The sequence below is a fragment of the Mustelus asterias genome, chromosome 1 (assembly GCF_964213995.1).
Source record: "Mustelus asterias chromosome 1, sMusAst1.hap1.1, whole genome shotgun sequence".
In the NCBI taxonomy this organism is placed as follows: Eukaryota; Metazoa; Chordata; class Chondrichthyes; order Carcharhiniformes; family Triakidae; genus Mustelus; species Mustelus asterias.
In genome coordinates this window covers 169120269-169143468 of record NC_135801.1, presented here as the reverse complement: position 1 = coordinate 169143468, position 23200 = coordinate 169120269, and the positions used below count along the sequence as shown (strand labels likewise).

Below are 23200 nucleotides of genomic sequence, written 5' to 3'. Positions count from 1 at the left end.
GGGAGGAAATAGAGGGAATCAGACTGAGTAAGGGCAGAAGGTTTTTTTTTAGTTAGTCCATCATGATTAGCGCATGCCTGTAGGGCCAAAGGGCCTGTTCCTGTGCTGTATTTTAGTTTGTTCTTTGTAATCCATGGCACTGTTTTGAAGAGCAGCAGAGTTATATCCAATATTTATGCTTCGATCAACGTTATAAAAAGCAAATTATCTGCTCATTGTCACTTTGCTGTTTGTGGGATCTTACTGTGCACAAGATTGGCCCCTGTTACATTACAACAAATAAAGCACTCCTCAAGTGTCGTCAAAACGGTTTGAGGCTCCAAGAGGTGTGAAAGGTACGACATAAATGTGAACATTTCATTTTTTTTCTCCTTCACTCTCCCATTAATTCCTTGTAATTCACAGCATCTCTGTTAATTTTAAAGCTCCCTCACACTGTCACTCGGGCACCCTGTATTACTTATTGCATGCTGACTGCCATTAGTTCAGCTCTATGTGCAGCCTCTGTGCTGGGGTATAAACCAGCGGCAATGGTGGTGATAATGCTCATGATGCCCCGCGCAACAGACTCCTCCCTATCCAGCCTGTACCTCCTGGGCGCGCATGCGCAGTAGCCGAGTACACTTTGGGTTATGGTTTGTGCGGGAGTAAATGGCGGAAAGCAGTGAACTGCCCAGACCGCTCCAGGGGTGAGGTACATCTCTACTTTCGAGTCCTGAGGCCGCACTCTGTGCTTTTAAAGCATTTGCAATCACGTCCACTGATCAGTCGCTGTGTTCTCGTTCCGAATCCAGTCCCGGCCATTTACCCCCTGAAGGCCGCTGCACTGGATAGAGCCACTTCAGGGCTGCGAAGCATTCTGGGTTTGTGCGGCCGCCATTGGAATTTCAGTCTAATGCAGCGAGCAGGCGGTTTGGAGCCGGAAGGACGATGATAATCAGAAAGAAGGAGCTGCTATCGCTCAGTGCAGTGTCTCCTTGTTCATAATTTTTAATCCTCATTGTCGGGCAAATTTAAGTTAACGAGAAATAGAAAAAAATCTCAGCAGGTGTAGCAGCAGTGTGGTTCTTCGGAAGCTCTGTAGAAGTGTTATTCGGATATGAAATATTACTTGTGTTTCACTCTCCACACACGCTGCTCGATCTGCTGAACTTTTATTTCCCGTCACTTTTCGTTTTTATTTCAGATTAGCAGTATCTGCAGTATTTTGCTTTTTGAACAGAGGGAAACTTTGGAGTGCTTTGGTGCAGAGGGATCTGGGTGCCATCGTGCATGAATTGAAGAAAACTAGTCTGCAGGTACAGCAGGTAATAAAGAAGGCAAATAGAATGTTGGTATTTATTGCTAAAGGGATAACCCTGTCAAGTCTCCCCAAGATCTTGTATCTTTCAATAAATCAAGTTACCTTTTACTCTTCTAAACTCCAATGGATACAAGTCTAGACTGTCCAGCCTTTCCTCATAAGACAAAGTACCCATTCCAAGTATTAATCTAGTAAACCTTCTCTGAACTTCTTCCAAAGCATTTTCAGCCATGTTAGTCTACTGCATCTGCTGGTTAGCATGTTTGTGGATCTGTGAGTAGCTTCACCATGTTGACATTTTTAAGTACTCATGATGCTACTCCTGACGTGCTCTTCTATATTTCTCATTGAACCAGGGTGATCTCCTGGTTTGATGCTAAAGACAGAGTGAAGGATGTGCTGGGCCTTGAGGTTACAGATTGTTGTGATATAATGTTCTGTTTCTGATGGCTCACAGCACCTCATGGAGACCCAGTTTTGAGCTGACAGATCTGACCTGAAACTATCCCATTTAGCAGTGGTAATGCCACACAACTCAAAGGGTGTCCTCAGTTGAAGACACCACTTGGTCTCAACAAGGACTATGTGGTGGTTACTTCCATCAATCCTGTCATTGTCTAATGCCTCTGTGACAATTAGATTGCTGAGGATGAGGTCAAGTAGGGTTTCCCTAAGGACTTCCTGGAGGCTCTTTCATTAGTGGTGCTACTGAGTTGATTTTGATGATGGACATTGAAGTTTCAAACCCAGAGTTTTGAATATGAAGGAGTATTGATTCAACAGCTGAGGGAGGGCAGATGGAGCAGTGGATGTATAGTGACAAGTGAAGAGGAGATAGTATGTAACATTGTCACAGAGGAATAACCTGTTAACAATCTCTCTTGGCTTTTGCATGATGATCGGACAGGAGTGATCTACTTCATGTAAATTCATTTCTGTGAAAATCTCTTTAGCCAACTTCAGGAGAGCAGGATGAGATAGTAGTTAGTGTGCCAATCTAGATATCAATGTAGTGCAATGAATAAACATTGTTTAAGTTGGGAATCAACATCTTAAGAGAACTAATGTTCAAGGAAAACTAGTGTTAAATCTTTGCTCTGTCCTTAACAGTAATGATTTCTGCAAACTTGGTTTCACAGGGTACTAGAAATGGAGAATTTACAGACAGGAATCTCAGAACAAACATCGTGCCAAGATTTAACAGAGTCACTTAATTCATCAGCACCTGAACATCATCGACCTTTAACAATGGAAGGAGGAATGTTTGTCTGTCCTGTTTGCGGGAAAAGATTTCAAACATCAGTGTGGCTGGAAAAGCACCAAGACACACACACTCAAGTGAAAGTGTTCCAATGCACTGACTGTGGGAAGAGCTTTAACCAGTTACACAACCTGAGAAAACATCGCACCATTCACATTGGGGAGAAACTGTACACCTGTTCTGTGTGTGGTCGAGGCTTCAGACAATCGGCGAGCCTCATACGGCATAACTGCAGCCACGCTGGGGAGCCATTATATCAATGTGGGGTCTGTGGAAAAGGATTCAGTTATCTGTCCAAGCTACAAACCCACCAGCGAGTTCATACCAGGGAGAGGCCATTCACCTGCTCCACGTGTGGGAAAGGATTTAGCGAGTCATTTAGCCTCCAGATGCACCAGCGAGTTCACACTGGGGAACGGCCATTCATCTGCCCAGTGTGTGGGAAGAGTTTCACTCGTTCAGCCCACCTGCTGAGACACCAGCGTGTTCACACTGGGGAGCGGCCATTCACTTGCTCCCTGTGTGGGAAGGGATTTACCCGTTCCTCCATCCTACTGGAACACCAGCGAGTTCACACTGAGGAGAGGCCCTTCAAGTGCTCTATCTGTGGGAAGAACTTCAAAAGTTCCAATGAAGTGAAGGTCCATAAGCAGATTCACTCAGGGCAGAGACAGTTCAGCTGCTCTCACTGTGGGAAGAGCTTTGTACAATCGTGCAACTTGTTGAAACACAAGCGGATCCATTCAGGAGACACACCCTTCATCTGCTCAGTGTGTGGAAAAGGGTTTGTAGAGTCAGCTAGCCTGCTGAGACACCATCGAGTTCACACTGGGGAAAGGCCTTTCACATGCTCAGTCTGTGGGAAAGGATTCAGTCATTCATCCTCCCTGCTGAATCACCAGCGCATACACACTGGGGAGAGGCCGTTCACCTGCTCTACATGTGGGAAGGAATTCAATAGGTCATCAAACCTGTTGAGACACCAGCGAGTTCATGTGCATCTGCAGTGAATGGATTCTGCTGTGAATTACATCCAGGAGATTCCTTGTTGGGATTTATTTCTGCTGATGTGATTTGATTCTTAAAAATAGGCCAGATTTTAGGATTTAGAACATTTTAAACACTTACAGTTGATCCTGTGAAATTGCGAAGATAACTTGAGAGCTAAGTGATGACATGTCAGGGTTGATGTGTCTTTTTAAGAATAGATCATTCTCTATTAATCAGGGACACGGGAAACATCTTTTGTAATTGCAATAATTAAGTTTGACATCAATCCTGAATTCATATTTGTAAAATCCTTAATTCAGTGTCTGAACAATGTAAATTATTAAATTCTCCATTTAAATATTTTGATGGATTCTTGTGCTTTGCATATTCCACACAGTAGAATCTCACTTATCCAATAGACAGAATGGGCCTTGCTGGATTAGTGAGGGACCCTGATGGCGATTGGTGATTAGGCAAGGGATCCTAATGGGGATTGGTGAATTGGTGAGGGGCCCTGATGGGGATTGGTGGATGGGTGAGGGGCCCTGATGGGGATTGGTCACTAGGCGAGGGGCCCTGATGGGGATTGGTGGATGGGTGAGGGCCCCTGTTGGGGATTGGTCACTAGGCAAGGGTCTGAAATCTTATCCTTTCCCTGTGATCCAGCAAATCACCTTGTCAGGCGAATGAAACAAGAACAATGCAAAGAACATGGAGTGGATTAAATTATTTTGCTGTGCTTATTGACATGGTGAATGACCCTGGTGAATGTGTCTGTCTGCACAGGTATTGTCTGACAGGTGGAGTATTTGCAACAGTTTCTGTTTTTTATTTCAGATTTGGAATCTGGAACGTACTGCTTGGGAAGGTAGTCAAGGCCAGAAACCTTACAACCTTTAAAAAATATTTGGATGAGCACTTGAAATATCACAATATTCAAAGATATGGGTCAAATGTAGGAAAATGGGATTAGTGTGCCTTTAGAGGTAGATATTGGTGGTGCAAACTCCAAATGGGGTCTGACCACAGCCTTATACAGCCTCAGAAGTACATCCCTGCACTTGTATTCTAGCCCCCTCAACATGAATGCTAACATTGCAATTGCTTTCCTAACTGCCGACTGAACCTGCACGATAAGTGTAGTCCACGTCTGGCATGTGGGAGTCTTTTAAGGAACTATTGATAAGGCTGCAGGATAGGCATGTGCCTGTAAAAAGGAAGGATAGGAAAGGTAGGATTCGAGAGCCGTGGATAACCAGGGAAATTGAGGATCTGATCAAAAAGAAAATAGAGGCGTACGTTAAGTCCAGGCAACTGAAAACAGATGCAGCTCTGGAGGAATACAGAGAGAGTAGGAAAGAACTCAAACGGGGAGTTAGAAGGGCAAAAAAGAGGTCACGAAAAGTTCTTGGCAGATAGGATTCAGGAGAATCCTAAGGCATTTTTTTCGTATGTTAGGAACAAAAGAGTTGTCAGGGAAAAAGTCGGACCTCTTCGGGACAAAGGAGGGGAATTATGCTTAGAACCAAAGGGAATAGGGGAGATCCAAAATGAATACTTTGCATCGCTATTCACAAAGGAGAGGGACTTGTTGACTGGGAGTGTCTCAGAGGGAGGTGTTGACCCATTAGAAACATAGAAAAACTACAGCACAAAACAGGCCCTTCGGTCCCACAAGTTGTGCCGAACATATTCCTACCTTTTAGGCCTACCTATAACCCTCCATCCTATTAAGTCCCATGTACTCATCCAGGAGTCTCTTAAAAGACCCTATTGAGTTTGCCTCCACCACTACTGACGGCAGCCAATTCCACTCGCCCACCACCCTCTGTGTGAAAAACTTCCCCCTAACATTTCCCCTGTACCTACCCTCCAGCACCTTAAACCTGCGTCCTCTCGTAGCAGCCATTTCCACCCTGGGAAAAAGCCTTTGAGAGTCCACCCGATCTATGCCTCTCAACATCTTATATACCTCTATTAGGTCTCTTCTCATCCTACGTCTCTCCAAGGAGAAAAGACTGAGCTCCCTCAGCCTATCCTCATAAGGCATGCCACTCAATCCGGGCAACATCCTTGTAAATCTCCTCTGCACCCTTTCAATCTTTTCCACATCCTTCCTGTAATGAGGCGACCAGAATTGAGCACAGTACTCCAAGTGGGGTCTGACGAGGGTCTTATATAGCTGCATCATTATCCCCGGACTCCTAAACTCAATCCCTCGATTGATAAAGGCCAGCACACCATACGCCTTCTTAACCACCTCCTCCACCTGCGGGGCCGATTTTAGAGTCCTATGGACCCGGACCCCAAGGTCCTTCTGATCCTCCACCGTACTAAGAGTCTTTCCCTTTATATTGTACTCCTTCATCCCATTTGACCTGCAAAAATGGACCAGTACGCATTTATCTGGGTTGAAGTCCATCTGCCACTTCTCCGCCCAGTCTTGCATCCTATCCCCTCTGTAACTTCTGACATCCCTCCAGACTATCCACAACCCCACCAACCTTCGTGTCGTCGGCAAACTTAGCAATCCATCCCTCCACTTCCTCATCCAGGTCATTTATGAAAATGACAAACAGCAAGGGTCCCAGAACAGATCCCTGGGGCACACCACTGGTGACCGACCTCCATTTAGAAAAACACATCTATACCCACTCTCTGCCTCCTTTGGGCAAGCCAGTTCTGGATCTCCATTACAAGGGAGGAAGTGTTAGGTTTTTTAGGTAACATTAAAACTGATCCCCAGGGCCTGATGGCATCTATCCTAGACTGCTCAGGGAGACGAGAGATGAAATTGCTGGGCCTCTGACGGAAATCTTTGTCTCTTCATTGGATACAGGTGAGGTCCCTGAGGATTGGAGGATAGCGAATGTGGTACCGTTATTTAAGAAGGGTAGCAGGGATAACCCAGGAAATTATAGGCCGGTGAGCTTGACGTCTGTGGTAGGGAAGTTGTTGGAGAGGATTCTAAGAGACAGGATGTATGTGCATTTAGAACGGAACAATCTCATTAGTGACAGACAGCATGGTTTTGTAAGAGGGAGGTCGTGCCTTACAAATTTGGTGGAGTTTTTTGAGGAAGTGACAAAAACGGTTGACGAAGGAAGGGCCGTGGATGTCGTCTATATGGATTTCAGTAAGGCATTTGACAAAGTCCCTCATGGCAGGTTGGTTAAGAAGGTTAAGGCTCATGTGATACAAGGAGAGGTGGCTAGATGGGTAGAGAACTGGCTTGGCCACAGGAGACAGAGGGTAGCAGTCGAAGGGTCTTTTTCCGGCTGGAGATCTGTGACCAGTGGTGTTCCGCAGGGCTCTGTACTAGGACCGCTGCTATTTGTGATATATATAAATGATTTGGAAGAAGGTGTAACTGGTGAAATCAGCAAGTTTGCGGATGACACGAAGATGGCTGGACTTGCGGATAGCAATGAATATTGTCAGACAATATAGCAGGATATAGATAGGCTGGAAAATTGGGCAGAGAAATGGCAGATGGAATTTAATCCAGATAAATGCGAAGTGATGCATTTTGGAAGAACTAATGTAGGGGGGAGTTATACAATAAATGGCAGAGCCATCAAGAGTATAGAAACACAGTGGGACCTAGGTGTGCAAGTCCACAAATCCTTGAAGGTGGCAGCACAGGTGGAGAAGGTGGTGAAGAAGGCATATGGTATGCTTGCCTTTATAGGACGGGGTATAGAGTATAAAAGCTGGAGTCTGATGTTGCAGCTGTATAGAACGCTGATTAGGCCACATTTGGAGTACTGCGTCCAGTTCTGGTCGACGCACTACCAGAAGACGTGGAGGCTTTAGAGAGAGTGCAGAGAAGGTTTACCAGGATGTTGCCCGGTATGGAGGGTCTTAGCTATGAGGAGAGATTGGGTAAACTGGGGTTGTTCTCCCTGGAAAGACGGAGAATGAGGGGAGACCTAAATAGAAGTGTACAAAATTATGAAGGGTATAGATAGGGTGAACAGTGGGAAGCTTTTTCCCAGGTCGGTGGTGACGATCACGAGGGGTCACGGGCTCAAGGTGAGAGGGGCAAGGTATAACTCAGATATCAGAGGGACGTTTTTTACACAGAGAGTGGTGGGGGCCTGGAATGCGCTGCCAAGTAGGGTGGTGGAAGCAGACACGCTGGCATTGATTAAGACTTACCTGGATAGTCACATGAGCAGTCTGGGAATGGAGGGATACAAACAAATGGTCCAGTTGGACCAATGAGCAGCACAGCCTTGGAGGGCCGAAGGGCCTGTTTCCTGTGCTGTACTGTTCTTTGTTCTTTGATGACCTTAAGAGAATCTTGAACAATGACCCCCAAGTCTCTTTCTGATTTCCTAAGCATTTTCCCATTTAGAAAATAGTCTATGTCTCCATTCCTCCTTCCAAAGTGCATAATCTCACATTTTTCCACATTGTATTCCATCTGCCACTTCTTTGCCCGCTCTCCTAACCTGTCCAAGTCCCTCTGCAGCCCCCCTGCTTCCTCGATACTACTTGTCCCTTTACATATCTTTGTATCATCTGCAAACTTAGCAACAGTGCCTTCAGTTCCTTCCTCCAAATCGTTAATGCATATTGTGAAAAGTTGTGGTCCCAGCACTGACCCCTGAGGCACATCACTAGTCACCGGCTGCCAACTGAAAAAGACCCCTTTATCCTCATTCTCTGCCTTCTGCCAGTCAGCCAATCCTCTATCCATGCTAGGATCTTCCCCTTAACACCATGGGCACTTATTTAACAGTCTCCTATGCAGCACCTTGTCAAAGGTCTTCTGGAAATCTAAATAAATTACGTCCACTGGTTCTCCTTTATCTAACTTCCTTGTTACCTCCTCAAAGAACTCTAAACAGATTTGTCAGACATGACCTCCCCGAGACAAAGCTGTGTGACTCAGCCCTACTTTATCATGCACTTCCAAGTTCACAAGAATGATCCCTGGAATGAAGAGCTTGTCGTATGAGGAATGGTTGAGGACTCTGGGTCTGTACTCGTTGGAGTTTAGAAGGATGAGGGGGGGGATCTTATTGAAACTTACAGGATACTGCAAAGCCTGGATAGAGTGGACGTGGAGAGGATGTTTCCACTCGTAGGAAAAACTAGAACCAGAGGGCACAACCTCAGGCTAAAGGGACGATCCTTTAAAACAGAGATGAGGAGGAATTTCTTCAGCCAGAGAGTGGTGAATTGTGGAACTCTGCTGCAGAAGGTAAGAGAAGGGACGGGGATTAGAACCAAGACAAAACATGTGGTCATCTCTGGTACGTTGCCGGTGCCACGTGATAGCGAGTTGAGGAACAGGGAGAGAGTGCAGTTAAACATGTGGTTGCAGGGACGGTGTAGGAGGGAGGGTTTCAGCTACGTGGATAATTGGAACACATTCTGGGTAAGGTGGGACCTGTACAAACAGGACGGGGTGCACCTGAACCAGAGGGGCACCAATATCCTGGGAGGGAAATTTGCTACGGCTCTTCAGGAGGGTTTAAACTAATTTGTCAGGGGGGTGGGAAAAGGAGTTGTAGTCCGGAAGTCAGTGTTGAGGGTAGTGAGGTATTGGGGAAGGTATCAAGGTCAAGGGTGGGTATCAGTAGACAGGAAGGTGGGTTGAAGTGTGTCTACTTCAATGCAAGGAGCATCTGGAACAAGGTAGATGAACTTGGGGCGTGGATTGGTACTTGGGACTACGATGTTGCAGCCGTTACGGAGACATGGGTAGAACAAGCAATGGAATGGTTGTTGGACGTTCCGGGGTATAGATGTTTCAGTAAGTGTAGGGAAGCTGGTAAAAGAGGTGGAGGAGTAGCATTGTTAATCAAGGATAGTTTAACGGCTGCAGAAAGGCACTTTGAGGGGGATCTGCATACTGAGGTAATATGGGCTGAGGTTAGAAATAGGAAAGGAGCGGTCACGTTGTTAGAAGTTTACTATAGGCCCCCAAATAGTAATAGAGATGTGGAGGAAGAAATTGCTAAGCAGATTATGGATAGGTGTGGGGGTCACAGGGTAGTTGTCATGGGGGACTTTAACTTTCCAAATATTGATTGGAACCTTTGTAGGTCGAATAGTTCGGATGGGGCAGTTTTTGTGCAGTGTGTGCAGGAGGGTTTCCTGACACAATATGTGGATAGGCCGACAAGAGGTGGGGCCACATTGGATTTGGTACTGGGAAATGAACCGGGCCAAGTGTTAGATTTGGTTGTGGGAGAGCACTTTGGAGATAGTTACCACAATTCGGTGTCTTTTGTTATTGCAATGGAGAGGGATAGGGCCGTACGGCAGGGCAAGGTTTATAATTGGCGGAGAGGTAATTATGATGCGATTAGGCAAGAATTAGGGAGCATCAGATGGGAACAGAAACTGTCAGGGAAAGACACTAATGAAAAGTGGAACTTTTTCAAGGAACAAATATTGTGTGTCCTTGATAGGTATGTCCCTGTCAGGCAGGGAGGAAATGGCCGAGTGAGGGAACCATGGTTCACGAAAGAGGTGGAATGTCTTGTGAAAAGGAAGAGGGAAGCTTATGTAGGGATGAGGAAACAAGGTTCAGATGGCTCGGTTGAGGGTTACAAGTTAGCAAGGAATGAGCTGAAAAAGGGACTTAGGAGAGCTAAGAGGGGGCATGAGAAGTCCTTGGCGGGTCGGATCAAGGAAAACCCCAAGGCTTTTTACTCTTATGTGAGGAATAAAAGAATGACCAGGGTGAGGTTAGGGCCGGTCAGGGACAGTAGTGGGAACTTGTGTATAGAGTCAGTAGAGATAGGAAAGGTGATGAATGAATACTTTTCTTCAGTGTTCACCAAGGAAAGGGGCCATGTTTTTGAGGAAGAGAAGGTGTTACAGGCTAATAGGCTGGAGGAAGTAGATGTTCGGAGGGAGGATGTACTGGCAGTTTTGAATAAACTGAAGGTCGATAAGTCCCCTGGGCCTGATGAAATATATCCTAGGATTCTTTGGGAGGCAAGGGATGAGATTGCAGAGCCTTTGGCTTTGATCTTTGGGTCCTCACTGTCCACGGGGATGGTGCCAGAGGATTGGAGAGTGGTGAATGTTCTTCCTCTGTTTAAGAAAGGGAATAGAAATGACCCTGGTAATTATAGGCCGGTTAGTCTTACTCCGGTGGTTGGTAAGTTGATGGAAAAGGTCCTTAGGGATGGGATTTACGACCATTTAGAAAGATGCGGATTAATCCGGGATAGTCAGCACTGATTCGTGAAGGGCAAGTCGTGCCTCTCAAATTTGATAGAATTTTTTGAGGAGGTAACTAAGTGTGTTGATGAAGGTAGGGCAGTTGATGTCATATACATGGATTTTAGTAAGGCGTTTGATAAGGTCCCCCATGGTCGGCTTATAATGAAAGTAAGGAGGTATGGGATAGAGGGAAAGTTGGCCGATTGGATAGGTAACTGGCTATCTGATCGAAGACAGAGGGTGGTGGTGGATGAAAAATTTTCGGACTGGAGGCAGGTTGCTAGCGGAGTGCCACAGGGATCAGTGCTTGGTCCTCTGCTATTTGTGATTTTTATAAATGACTTAGAGGAGGGGGCTGAAGGGTGGATCAGTAAATTTGCTGATGACACCAAGATTGGTGGAGTAGTGGATGAGGTGGAGGGCTGTTGTAGACTGCAAAGAGACATAGATAGGATGCAAAGCTGGGCTGAAAAATGGCAGATGGAGTTTAACCCTGATAAATGTGACGTGATTCATTTTGGTAGGACTAATTTAAATGTGGATTACAGGGTCAAAGGTAGGGTTCTGAAGACTGTGGAGGAACAGAGAGATCTTGGGGTCCATATCCACAGATCTCTGAAGGTTACCACTCAAGTGGATAGAGCTGTGAAGAGGGCCTATCGTGTGTTAGCTTTTATTAACAGGGGGTTGGAGTTTAAGAGCTGTGGGGTTATGCTGCAACTGTACAGGACCTTGGTGAGACCACATTTGGAATATTGTGTGCAGTTCTGGTCACCTCACTATAAGAAGGATGTGGAAGCGCTGGAAAGAGTGCAAAGGAGATTTACCAGGATGCTGCCTGGTTTGGAGGGTAGGTCTCATGAGGAAAGGTTGAGGCAGGATTAAGGAGAATCCGAAGGCATTCTATTCATACGTTAGGGACAAAAGAGTTGTCAGGGAGAAAATCGGACCTCTCAGGGACAAAGGAGGGGAATTATGTTTAGAACTCAAGGGAATAGGGGAGATCCTAAATGAATACTTTGCATCGGTATTCACGAAGGAGAGGGGAGTGTTAACCGGGAGTGTCTCGGAGGGAGGTGTTGACCCGTTAGAAACATAGAAACATAGAAAAACTCCATTACAAGAGAGGAAGTGTTAGGTTTTTTAGGGAACATTAAAACTAACAAAGCCCCAGGGCCTGATGGCATCTATCCTCGACTGCTCAGGGAGACGAGAGATGAAATTGCTGGGCCTCTGACGGAAATCCTTGTCGCTTCTTTGGACACGGGTGAGGTCCCTGAGTATTGGAGGATAGCAAATGTGGTCCCGTTGTTTAAGAAGGGTAGCAGGGATAACCCAGGAAATTATGGGCCGGTGAGCTTGACGTCCGTGGTAGGGAAGTTGTTGGAGAGGATTCTAAGAATCAGGATGTATGTGCATTTAGAACGGAACAATCTCATTAGTGACAGACAGCATGGTTTTGTAAGAGGGAGGTCGTGCCTTACAAATTTGGTGGAGTTTTTTGAGGAATTGACAAAAACGGTTGATGAAGGAAGGGCCGTGGATGTCGTCTATATGGATTTCAGTAAGGCATTTGACAAAGTCCCACATGGCAGGTTGGTTAAGAAGGTTAAGGCTCATGGGATACAAGGAGAAGTGGCTAGATGGGTGGAGAACTGGCTTGGCCATAGGAGACAGAGGGTAGTGGTCGAAGGGTCTTTTTCCGGCTGGAGGTCTGTGACCAGTGGTGTTCCGCAGGGCTCTGTACTGGGACCTCTGCTATTTGTGATATATATAAATGATTTGGAAGAAGGTGTAACTGGTGAAATCAGCAAGTTTGTGGATGACACAAAGATGGCTGGACTTGCGGATAGCGAAGAGCATTGTCGGGCAATACAGCAGGATATAGATAGGCTGGAAAATTGGGTGGAGAGGTGGCAGATGGAGTTTAATCCGGATAAATGCGAAGTGATGCATTTTGGAAGAAACAATGTAGGGAGGAGTTATACAATAAATGGCAGAGTCATCAGGAGTATAGAAACACAGAGGGACCTAGGTGTGCAAGTCCACAAATCCTTGAAGGTGGCAACACAGGTGGAGAAGGTGGTGAAGGCGGCATATGGTATGCTTGCCTTTATAGGACGGGGTATAGAGTATAAAAGCTGGAGTCTGATGATGCAGCTGTATAGAACACTGGTTAGGCCACATTTGGAGTACTGAGTCCAGTTCTGGTCGCCGCACTACCAGAAGGACATGGAGGCGTTAGAGAGAGTGCAGAGAAGGTTTACCAGGATGTTGCCTGGTATGGAGGGTCTTAGCTATGAGGAGAGATTGGGTAAACTGGGGTTGTTCTCCCTGGAAAGACGGAGAATGAGGGGAGATCTAATAGAGGTGTACAAGATTATGAAGGGTATAGATAGGGTGAACGGTGGAAAGCTTTTTCCCAGGTCGGTGGTGACGATCGCGAGGGGTCTCGGGCTCAAGGTGAGAGGGGCGAAGTATAACTCAGATATTAGAGGGATGTTTTTTTACACAGAGGGTGGTGGGGGCCTGGAATGCGCTGCCAAGTAGGGTGGTGGAGGCAGGCACGCTGACATTGTTTAAGACTTACCTGGATAGTCACATGAGCAGCCTGGGAATGGAGGGATACAAACGATTGGTCTAGTTGGACCAAGGAGCGGCACAGGCTTGGAGGGCCGAAGGGCCTGTTTCCTGTGCTGTACTGTTCTTTGTTCTTTGTTCTTGGAGCTAGGGCTGTTCTCTCTGGAGCAGAGGAGGTTGAGGGGAGACTTAATAGAGGTTTATAAAATGATGAAGGGGATAGATAGAGTGAACGTTCAAAGACTATTTCCTCGGGTGGATGGAGCTATTACAAGGGGGCATAACTATAGGGTTCATGGTGGGAGATATAGGAAGGATGACTGAGGTAGGTTCTTTACTCAGAGAGTGGTTGGGGTGTGGAATGGACTGCCTGCAGTGATAGTGGAGTCAGACACTTTAGGAACATTTAAGCGGTTATTGGATAGGCACATGGAGCTCACCAGGATGATAGGGAGTGGGATAGCTTGATCTTGGTTTCAGATAAAGCTCGGCACAACATCGTGGGCCAAAGGGCCTGTCGGGCTGTACTGTTCTATGTTCTATGTATCTATGTAGAGGCCAGGTCATTGAGTGTCTTTAAACAGAGATAGATAGGTTCTGGATTAACAAAGGGGATAGGGGGTTATGGGGAAAAGGCAGAAGAATGGGGATGAGAAAAATCTCAGCCATGATTGAGTGGTGGAGCAGACTTGATGGGCCGAGTGGCCTAATTCTGCTCCTACGTCATGGTCTTAACTCGATGGGCTGAAGGGCCTTTTATGCACTGTAAGACGCAACTCTGTTTCTACTATTTACAGTATTTTGCTTTGAAAACCCATTTTAACCCATCCAGTTGTATTTGTCAGCTCTTTTGTCCAGGTTTGGATGCAGGCTATAATGAGGTCAGGAACTGAATGGCCCTGGCAGAACCCAAACTGAGTGTCAATGTGCAGATGTTTGCTGAAGTGCCACTTGATAGCACTATCAACGACACTTTCCATCACCTTAAAGTTTATTTATTAATGTCACAAGTAGGCTTACATTAACACTGCAATTAAGTTACTGTGAAAATCCCCTAGCCGCCACACTCCAGTGCCTGTTCAGGTACGCTGAAGGAGAATTTAGCATAGCTGATGCACCTAATCAGCTTTGGGAGCTTTCAGACTTTGGGAGGAAACCAGAGCACCCGGAAGAAACCCATGCAGACACTGGGAGAACGTGCAGACTCCACATAGACAGTGACCCAATTTGGGAATTGAACGCTGGTTAATGCTGCTGTGAGGTAGCAGTGCTAACCACTGTGCTAACGTGCCACACAAGACGATTGAGAGTGAACTGATGGGGCACTAATTGGCCAGGTGGGATTTGTCCTGCTTTCTGTGTACAAGGTCATACTTGGGCAGTTCAATCAGGGAGTCAATCGCATATGGTTGCCCAGTCTTGAGCTGCTAGATCTGTTCGAAGTCTATCCCATTTAGCACAGTGGTAGTGTGGTGAACCATCGTTGGTTCCCACTGGATAGTACTGAGCCAGGGTCTGGCCAGTACTACAAGGATGTACATATGTTACTTTTGCGTTGTGCTACTTGTTGCTGTTGGGGTTAGGGTGGGGTTGTTACACCTTTGTATTGTAGTGTTGTGGTACATCCCAGTCGGGCTCCGCCTCCTGGGAGAGGTATAAAAGTCCCTGCTCTGGCTGGGACCCCTTAGTCTGGGATCGTGTATATAATTATTGGCTGCTTCATTACAGTAAATAAAAGCCTTTATTTCCCGAGCATCTAGCCTCGTGTTTGATAACGCGCATCAGGTAGTGTCACACAATATAATGGAGGGTATCCTCAATGTGATGTCGGGATATCGTCTCCACAAGGACTGTGCGGTAGTCACTCCTACTGATATTGTCATGGACAGATGCATCTGCGTCAGGCAGTTTGGTGAGGATAAGGTCACCATCTTCTTTCCAATTCTCACCAACTTCCACAGATGCATCATAGAAAGCATTTTTTCTGGTTGTATCACAGCTTGGTACGGCTCCTGCTGTCGAAGACCGCAAGAAACTACAAAGGATTGTGAATGAAGCCCAATCCATCACTCAATCCAGCCTCCCATCCATTGACACTATCTACACTTTCCACTGCCGCGGAAAAGCATCCAGCATAATCAAGGACCCCATGCACCCCAGACATATTCTCTTCCATCTTCTTCCGTCTGGAAAAAGATACAAAAATCTGAGATCACGTACTAAAACAGCTTCTTCCCTGCTGCCATCAGACTTCTGAATGGGCCTATCTCACACTAAGTTGCTGTTTCTCTACATCCTAGCTATGACTACATGTAACACTACATTCTGCACTCTCTCCTTTCCTTCCCTATGTACGGTATGCTTTGTATAGCGTGCAAGAAACAATACTTTTCACTGTATACTTTTCACTAATATATGTGACAATAAATCAAATCAAAAGGTCAAGTATGTTTTTTCCCTCTTGTTGATTCCCTCAGCACCTGCTGCAGTCCTGGTCTAGCGGCTATGTCCATTAGGTCCCGGCCAGCTCTGTCTGTGGTAGTACTACCAAGTACACTCTGCCCCCTTGCCACCCTCAGTTATTCCTCCAAGTGGCGTTCAACATGGAGGAGTATTAATTCATCAGGTGAGGGGTGGTATGTGGTAATCAGTAGGAATTTCTTTGCCCATATTTGATCTGGTGCTTTGCAACTTCATGTGGTCCAGAGTCAATGTTGAGAACTGCCAGGGCAAACCCCTCCCAACTGTATACCACTGTGCTGTGTCACTTCTGCTGTGTCTGTCCTGCTGGTGGGACAGAACATACCCAAGCATGGTGATGGTGGTGTCTTGAGACATTATCTGTTTGTGATTCTGTCAGCATGACTGGTGCTTGACTAGTCTGTGAGGCAGCTCTCCCAATTTGTGCACAAACCCCCAGATGTTAGTAAGGAGTTCTTTGCAGGGTCAACAGGGCTAGGTTTACCATTGTCAAAGCATTTGAAACAAAATGGATGAATTCGTTGCACAGGTAGAAGTGAAGGAGTATGATATAGTTGGCATTACGGAGATGTGGCTTCAAGGTGAGCAAGGATGGGAACTAAATATCGAGGGCTATTCTGTTTAGGAAGGACAGACAGAAATAAAAAGGTGGTGGAGTTGCATTGTTGATTAAAGATGATAATGATACGATATTGAGGAAAGATTTTAGCATGGATGACGTAGAATCTGTATGGGTCGAGTTAAGAAACAAGGGGCAAAAATCATTTGCAGGGGTGGTATACAGACCAGCAAACTGTAGTGGTAATGTTGGGAAAAGCATTAGACAGAAAATCAGAGATGCATGTGTCAAAAGGAACATCTGTGATTATGGGCGACTTTAATCTGCATATAGACTGGGAGAGTCAAATTAGTCACAGTACAATAGAGGAGGAATTTCTGGAATGCATACGGGATGGTTTTCTGGAGCAAAACGTTGAGGAACCAACAAGGGAGCAGACCATATTGGACTGGGTGTTGTGCAATGAGAAAGGATTAGTTGTGAGAGAACCCTTGGAGATGAGATGAAATCTTTATCAAGGTGGATAGTGACGTAGTTGATTCTGAGACCAGGGTCCTGAATCTCAATAAAAGTAACTATGATGGTATGAGGCATGAATTGGCCATGATGGACTAGGAAACATTCCTGAAAGGAAAGACAGTGGATAGGCAATGGCAGGCATTTAAAGAATGAATAGGTGAACTCCAGAAGTTGTTTATTCCTGTTTGGCGCAAGAGTGGTAAGGGAATTGTGGCCAAACCATGGCTTACAAGAGAAATTAGAGATAGTATCAGATCCAAGGAAGAAGCATACAAATTGGCAAGAAAAAGCAATAGGCCTGAGGATTGGGAGCAGTTTAAAATTCAGCAGAGGAAGACCAGGGGATTGATTAAGAAGGGAAAAATAGAGTATGAAAGTAAGCTAGCAGGGAACTTAAAAACTGACTGTAAAACTTTCAATAGATATGTAAAGAGAAAAAGATTGACAAAAATTAATGTAGGCCTCTTACAGTCAGAAATGGGAGAATTCATAACGAAGAATAAAGAAATGGCTGAGGAATTAAATTTGTACTTTGCTTCAGTCTTCACAAAGGAAGACATGAATAATATGCCATAAGTGCTGAGAGAAGCATGTTTTAGTGAGGAGCTGAAGGAAATCAGCATTTGTAGGGAAATGGTTTTGGGAAAATTGATGGGATTGAAGGTGGATAAATCCCCAGGTCCTGATAACCTTCATCCCAGAGTACTGAAGGAAGTGGCCCTGGAAATAGTAGATCCCTTGATGGTTATTTTCCAAAATTCTTTGGACTCTGGAATAGTTCCGACAGATTGGAGGGTAGCTAATATAAGCTCGCTATTCGAAAAAGGGAGGTAGAGAGAAAACAGGGAACTATAGACCAATGAGCCTAACGTCGGTACTGGGGAAGTTGCTAGAGTCTATTATCAAGGATTTCATAGCTTGGCATTTGGAAGGCAGTGGTATAATCAGACAAAGTTAGCATAGATTTACCAAAGGGAAATCATGCTTGATGAATCTATTGGAATTTTTTGAGGATGTAACTAGCAGAGTTGACCAAGGAGAACCAGTGGTTTATTTAGACTTTCAGAAGGCTTTCGCTAAGGTCTCACATAACAGACTACTGTGTAAAGTTAAAGCATATGGGACTACAGGTAATGTCTTGAGATCGATAGAAAGCTGGTTAGCAGTTAGGAAGCAAAGAGTTGGCATTATTGGGTCTTTTTCTGATTGGCAGTCAGTGACTAGTGTGGTTCTGCAGAGATCTGTGCTAGGACCCCAACTGTTCACATTTTATATTAATGATTTGGAAGAGGGAACTGAATGTATTATCTCCAAATTTGCAGATGATACAAAGTTGGGTGGGAGGGTGAGCTGTGAGGAGGATGCAGAGATGCTTCAGCGTGATTTGGACAGGCTGAGTGTGTGGGCATATGCATGGCAGATACAGTATAATGTGGCTAAATGTGAGGTTGTCCACTTTGATGGCAATAATAGGAAGCCAGATTATTACTTGAATGGGTGTAAATTGAGAGAGGCGGATACTCAACCTTGGAGTCCTCATGCATCAATCACTGAAAGTGAGCATGCAGGGACAGCAGGCAGTAAAGAAGGCAAAAGGTATGTTGGCCTTCATAGCGAGAAGATTTGAGTATAGAGATAGGGATGTTATGTTGCAATTGTATAGGGCATTGAGGAGGCCACACCTGGAGTATTGTGTGCAGTTTTGGTGTCCTCCTCTGAGGAAGGATGTCCTTGCTATAGAGGGAGTACAGCGAAGGTTTACCAGGCTGATTCCTGGGATGGTAGGTCTGTCATATGAGGAAAGACTAAGTCGGTTAGGATTATATTCTCTGGAGTTTAGAAGAGTGAGAGGGGATCTCATAGAAACTTATAAAATTCTAACAGGGTTAAATAGGAGAAATTCAGGGGTCATAGTTTGAGGATAAGGGGTAAACCTTTTAGAACTGAGGTGAGGAGAAATTTCTTCACCCAGAGGGAGGTGAATGTATGGAATTCACTACCATGTAGTTGAGGCCAAAACGTTGTGTGATTTCAAGAAGAAATTAGATATAGCTCTTGGTGCTGATGGGATGAAGGTTTATGGGGGAGAAGAGGGGATCAGAATATTGAATATGAAGATCAGCCATGATCAAGATGAATGGCGGAGTAGGCTCAAAGGGCCGAATGGCATATTCCTGCTTCTATTTGCTATGTTTCCAGTGCCTAGGTCAATGTTTCATTTGTTGCAGTTGAATACAACCGAGTGGCTTGCTAGGCCATTACAGAAGGCATTTAAGAGTCAACGACATTGTATAGAATCATAGAATCATAGAAACCCTACAGTGCAGAAGGAGGCCATTCGGCCCATCGAGTCTGCACTGACCACAATCCCACCCAGGCCCTACCCCCACATATTTACCCGCTAATCCACGCATCCCAGGACTCTAAGGGGCAATTTTTAACCTGGCCAATCAACCTAACCCGCACATCTTTGGACTGTGGGAGGAAACCGGAGCACCCGGAGTAAACCCACGCAGACACAAGGAGAATGTGCAAGCTCCACACAGACAGTGACCCGAGCCGGGAATCGAACCCGGGACCCTGGAGCTGTGAAGCAGCAGTGCTAACCACTGTGCTACCATGCCGGTAGGTCTGGAGTCACATGTAGGCCAGACCAGGTAAGGCAGTTTTCCTTCCCTAAAGGGCATTAGTGAACCATTTGGGCTTTCACAACAATCGACAATGGTTTAATGGTCATTGTTAGACTTTAAATTCCAGACATTTTAATAAATAGCCTGTAAAGTCAGGAAGACTCAACCACATGGAATGTGCATCCTGTGGCATGTGGGAAATTGTGAACGCTGGCTTAGGCAACCACATGTATAGGAAGCGTCACCAGCTGCAGAAACTGGAGATCCGGGTTTCAGAACTTGAGCTATGGCTAGAGTCGCGAGGCTGAAAACTATAAGGATAGAACACTTAGGGAGGTGGTCATACCACAGCTTAAGAAAGTGCAGGCAAAGAGGTGACTGTAAGAATCTAGCAAGACCAGGCAGCCAGTGCAGAATCCCCTGAGTCCATTTAGCTCACTAACTGGTTTTCCATTTTGGATACTGGTGAGAGCAATGGTTCCTCAGAGAGTACAGCAAGAGCCAAGTTCTCCATTGGTAGCTCAGTTTCACAAGAGGGGAGGAAGAAGGTTGGAAGGGCAATAGTTAGGAGAATAGACAGACCTGTCTGAAACCATAGTCAGGACTTCAGTGTGGTCTGTTGCCTCCCTGCTGCCAGAGTCAAGGGTGTCACTGAACAGCTGCAGGACATTCATATGAGGGAGGGTGAACAGCCAGAGGTCGTGGTCCACTTTGGGACCAATGACATAGTTAGAACGAGGGATGAAATCCTGAAAGCACATTTTAGGAAAGAGAATTAAAAGCAAAACTTCAAAGGCAATAATCTCAGGGTTTCCCCCAGTCCCATATGCTAGGGAGAACAAAATTAGGAGGATAGAGCAAATGAATGCATGGCTGGAGAGATGGTGCAGGATGGAGCGCTTTAGACCTCTGAGGCATTGAGACCAGTTTTAAGGCAGGTGCAAGCTGTACAAGAAGGATGGAGTACACCTTAGCAGACCCAGACCAATATCCTTGCTGAGATTTGTTAGTGCCCTTGGGGAGGGTTTAAACTAGCTTGGCGATGGGATAGGAATCTGATAGGGAATTCAGATAGGAAAGAAGCAAAGCTGGTAATGCTGGGAAGAAAAGTAATAAGGAAAATTGGAAGGCAGTGGAAAAAAAGTTCACTCCCTAGTCATAAGGATGGGGAAAAAAACCCGAATTACGTACAGGCGTATTGAACTTACAAATAAGACACGTGTTTTTAAAAATGGACCGACAAATAAAAGCTCGCTGAAGCTGTAAATTCTGAGAATATAAATTTAGTCACTGTCGGAATTGCTGTGGACAGTACTGAGAAAGACAGTGGAATGTCACACCCTGTCTCAGGTGTGATACAAACATGTACTGTCATCTCCTGTGGAGATAATGGAAGGTGATTATCCTCTCAGCAGGAATTATATCGCATAATTTATGTTCCAGGCTGGTTTGTGGATTTTTGCTTTCCAGGAATATACAAGAGATTGGGATTAAAGCCTGTTGCAAAACCTGACCAGTGTGGACTAGTGCCGATGTGTCAATGTGACACAGAAACAGAAAGACAGCAGAGTCCCCCCTTGTGCTCTGGCAAGTAAATATGCAAGTCTCACTCTCTCTCTGATTGCTGAAGCAAGCCAAGTCAGCAAAGCCACTGCTGAAAAGGACGCAGGTTAAATTGCAGGACCATTGAATCTCAAAACCAACTACTCAACTGTTGAAGTTAGCATGACCGGAATCACGAATCTCAATTGACCACAACGTTTCACCATCTACATCTCATAGGCTAAGTCAAAGATTGATTTGTATATATATTTTTAAAACTTATTTTCAGACTCAATTCTCATTTCAAATTTGTGTGAATGTATTTTATTATTTTCTTCGCATTTCGAAGCTAATAAACTCAGTCTTTCATTAACTCAAGAAAGCCTGGTTATATTGGCTCCTTTTAAAATATAAATACATTGGGACTGGGAATAAGTATCTGCAACAAAAGGGATCCTTTTTGAAATAATCTTCTTGTGACCAACCTAGCGGGCTCAATAAAGAAAAGGGAGCCAGTCCATCCCTCCTCACCCAGGGGTATAACAATTTGGGGATATCCCATCTGGTATTTAACAAACTGGGCTTGTGCCTAGATGGATCCCATTGCAGGGACAGAGAGTAACAAATTTAGGAACGTCACGTGGGTAACAGTTGTAACACCCTTCACCACTGGTGCAGAATGGCAGCAATGTGTACCATCTACAACATGCACCGCAGCAACTCACCAAGGGCCCTTTCAACAGCACCTTCGAAACCCATAACCTCTGTCACCTATAAAGATGCATAGGAACATCAACACCTGCAAGTTCCCCTCCAAGCCACACACCATCCTGATTTGGAACTATAACACTGTTCCTTCACTGTTGCTGTGTCAAACTCCTTGAATTCCCTCTCTAACGGCACTGTGGGTATGCCTACCACACAGGGACTGCAGAAATTCAAGAAGGCAGCTCACTGCCACCTTCTCAAGGGCAAATAGAGATGGGCAATATATACTGGCATAGCCAATGATATCCACATCCCATGAATGAATGTTAAAAAAGCATCAAATAGGGTCAAACATATTAATAAGGCAAAGTTAAAGGCATTCTATCTGAATGCATGCAGCATTCACAACGGGGAAGATAAGTTGGTGGCACAAACAGAAGTAAATGGGTATGATATAATTGTCATTACGGAGATGTGACTGTCGGGTAACCAGGGTTAGGAACTGAATATTCAAGGGTATTCAACATTTAGGAAGGATAGGCAAAAAGGAAAAGGTGAAGTAGTGCTGTTAATAAAGGATGAGATCAGTCCATGTCCAACTGTTGCAAGACCTGGACAATATTCAGGTTTGGGCTGACAAGTGGCAAGTAATGTTGTACCACACAAGTGCCAGGCAATGACCATCTCCAGCAAGAGAGAATCTAACCATCACCCCTTGACATTCAATGGCATTTCCATTGCTGAATCCCCTGCTTTCAACTTCCTGGGGGTTACCATTGACTAGAGACTGAACTGGACTAGCCATATAAATACTGTGGCTCTGAGAGCAGCTCAGAAGCTCGGACTTTTGTGGAGAGGAACTCACGTCCTAACTCCTCAAAGCCTCCATCTACAAGGCACAAGTTAGCAGTGTGATTGAATACTCTCCTTTTGCTTGAATGAGGTGCAGCTCCAATAACAGTCAAGAAGCTTGACACCACCAGGGACAAAGCAGTCCACTTGACTGGCATTCAGCCACCACTATCAACATTCACTCTCTCCACCACCGACGCACAGTGGCAGCAGTGCACCGCAGAAACTCACCAAGGCTTCTTCGACAGTACATTCCAAACTTGCGACCTCTACCACATAGAAGGACAAGTTCAGCAGATGCTTTGGAACACCGCCGCCTGCATCTTCCCCTCCAAGTCACACGTTATCCTGACTTGGGAATATATCACCATTCCTTCACTGTCACTGGGTCAAATTCCTGGAACTCCCTCCCCAACAGCACTGTGGATATAACTACAACACGGACCTCAGTGGTTCAAGAAGGCAGCACGTCATCACCTTCTCAAGGGCAATTAGGGATGGGCAATAAATGCTGGACTGGCCAGCAACATCCACACCTCATGGACGAATAAATAGCAAATCCCATTTATTTTGCTAACCATTTG

General features: G+C 45.4%; 1 protein-coding gene across 4 annotated transcripts in view; it reads left to right on the top strand.

The window, feature by feature from the left end:
- The window catches only part of LOC144500091 (uncharacterized), a 55655-nt gene extending 51739 nt beyond the window's left edge, over positions 1–3916 (top strand). The window contains exons 1-3 of one of the 4 annotated variants that reach the window (XM_078222870.1): positions 608–694; positions 1187–1307; positions 2443–3916. In XM_078222870.1, coding sequence (XP_078078996.1) covers positions 2453–3574 — 1122 coding nt within the window. In that variant the 5' untranslated portion in view covers positions 608–694; positions 1187–1307; positions 2443–2452 and the 3' untranslated portion in view covers positions 3575–3916. Of the gene's footprint in view, positions 1–607; positions 695–758; positions 864–1186; positions 1308–2442 lie in introns of those variants that run through there. The other 3 variants (XM_078222890.1, XM_078222878.1, XM_078222883.1) reach the window with 3 other exon arrangements.
- The last annotated feature ends 19284 nt before the right edge of the window (positions 3917–23200 follow it).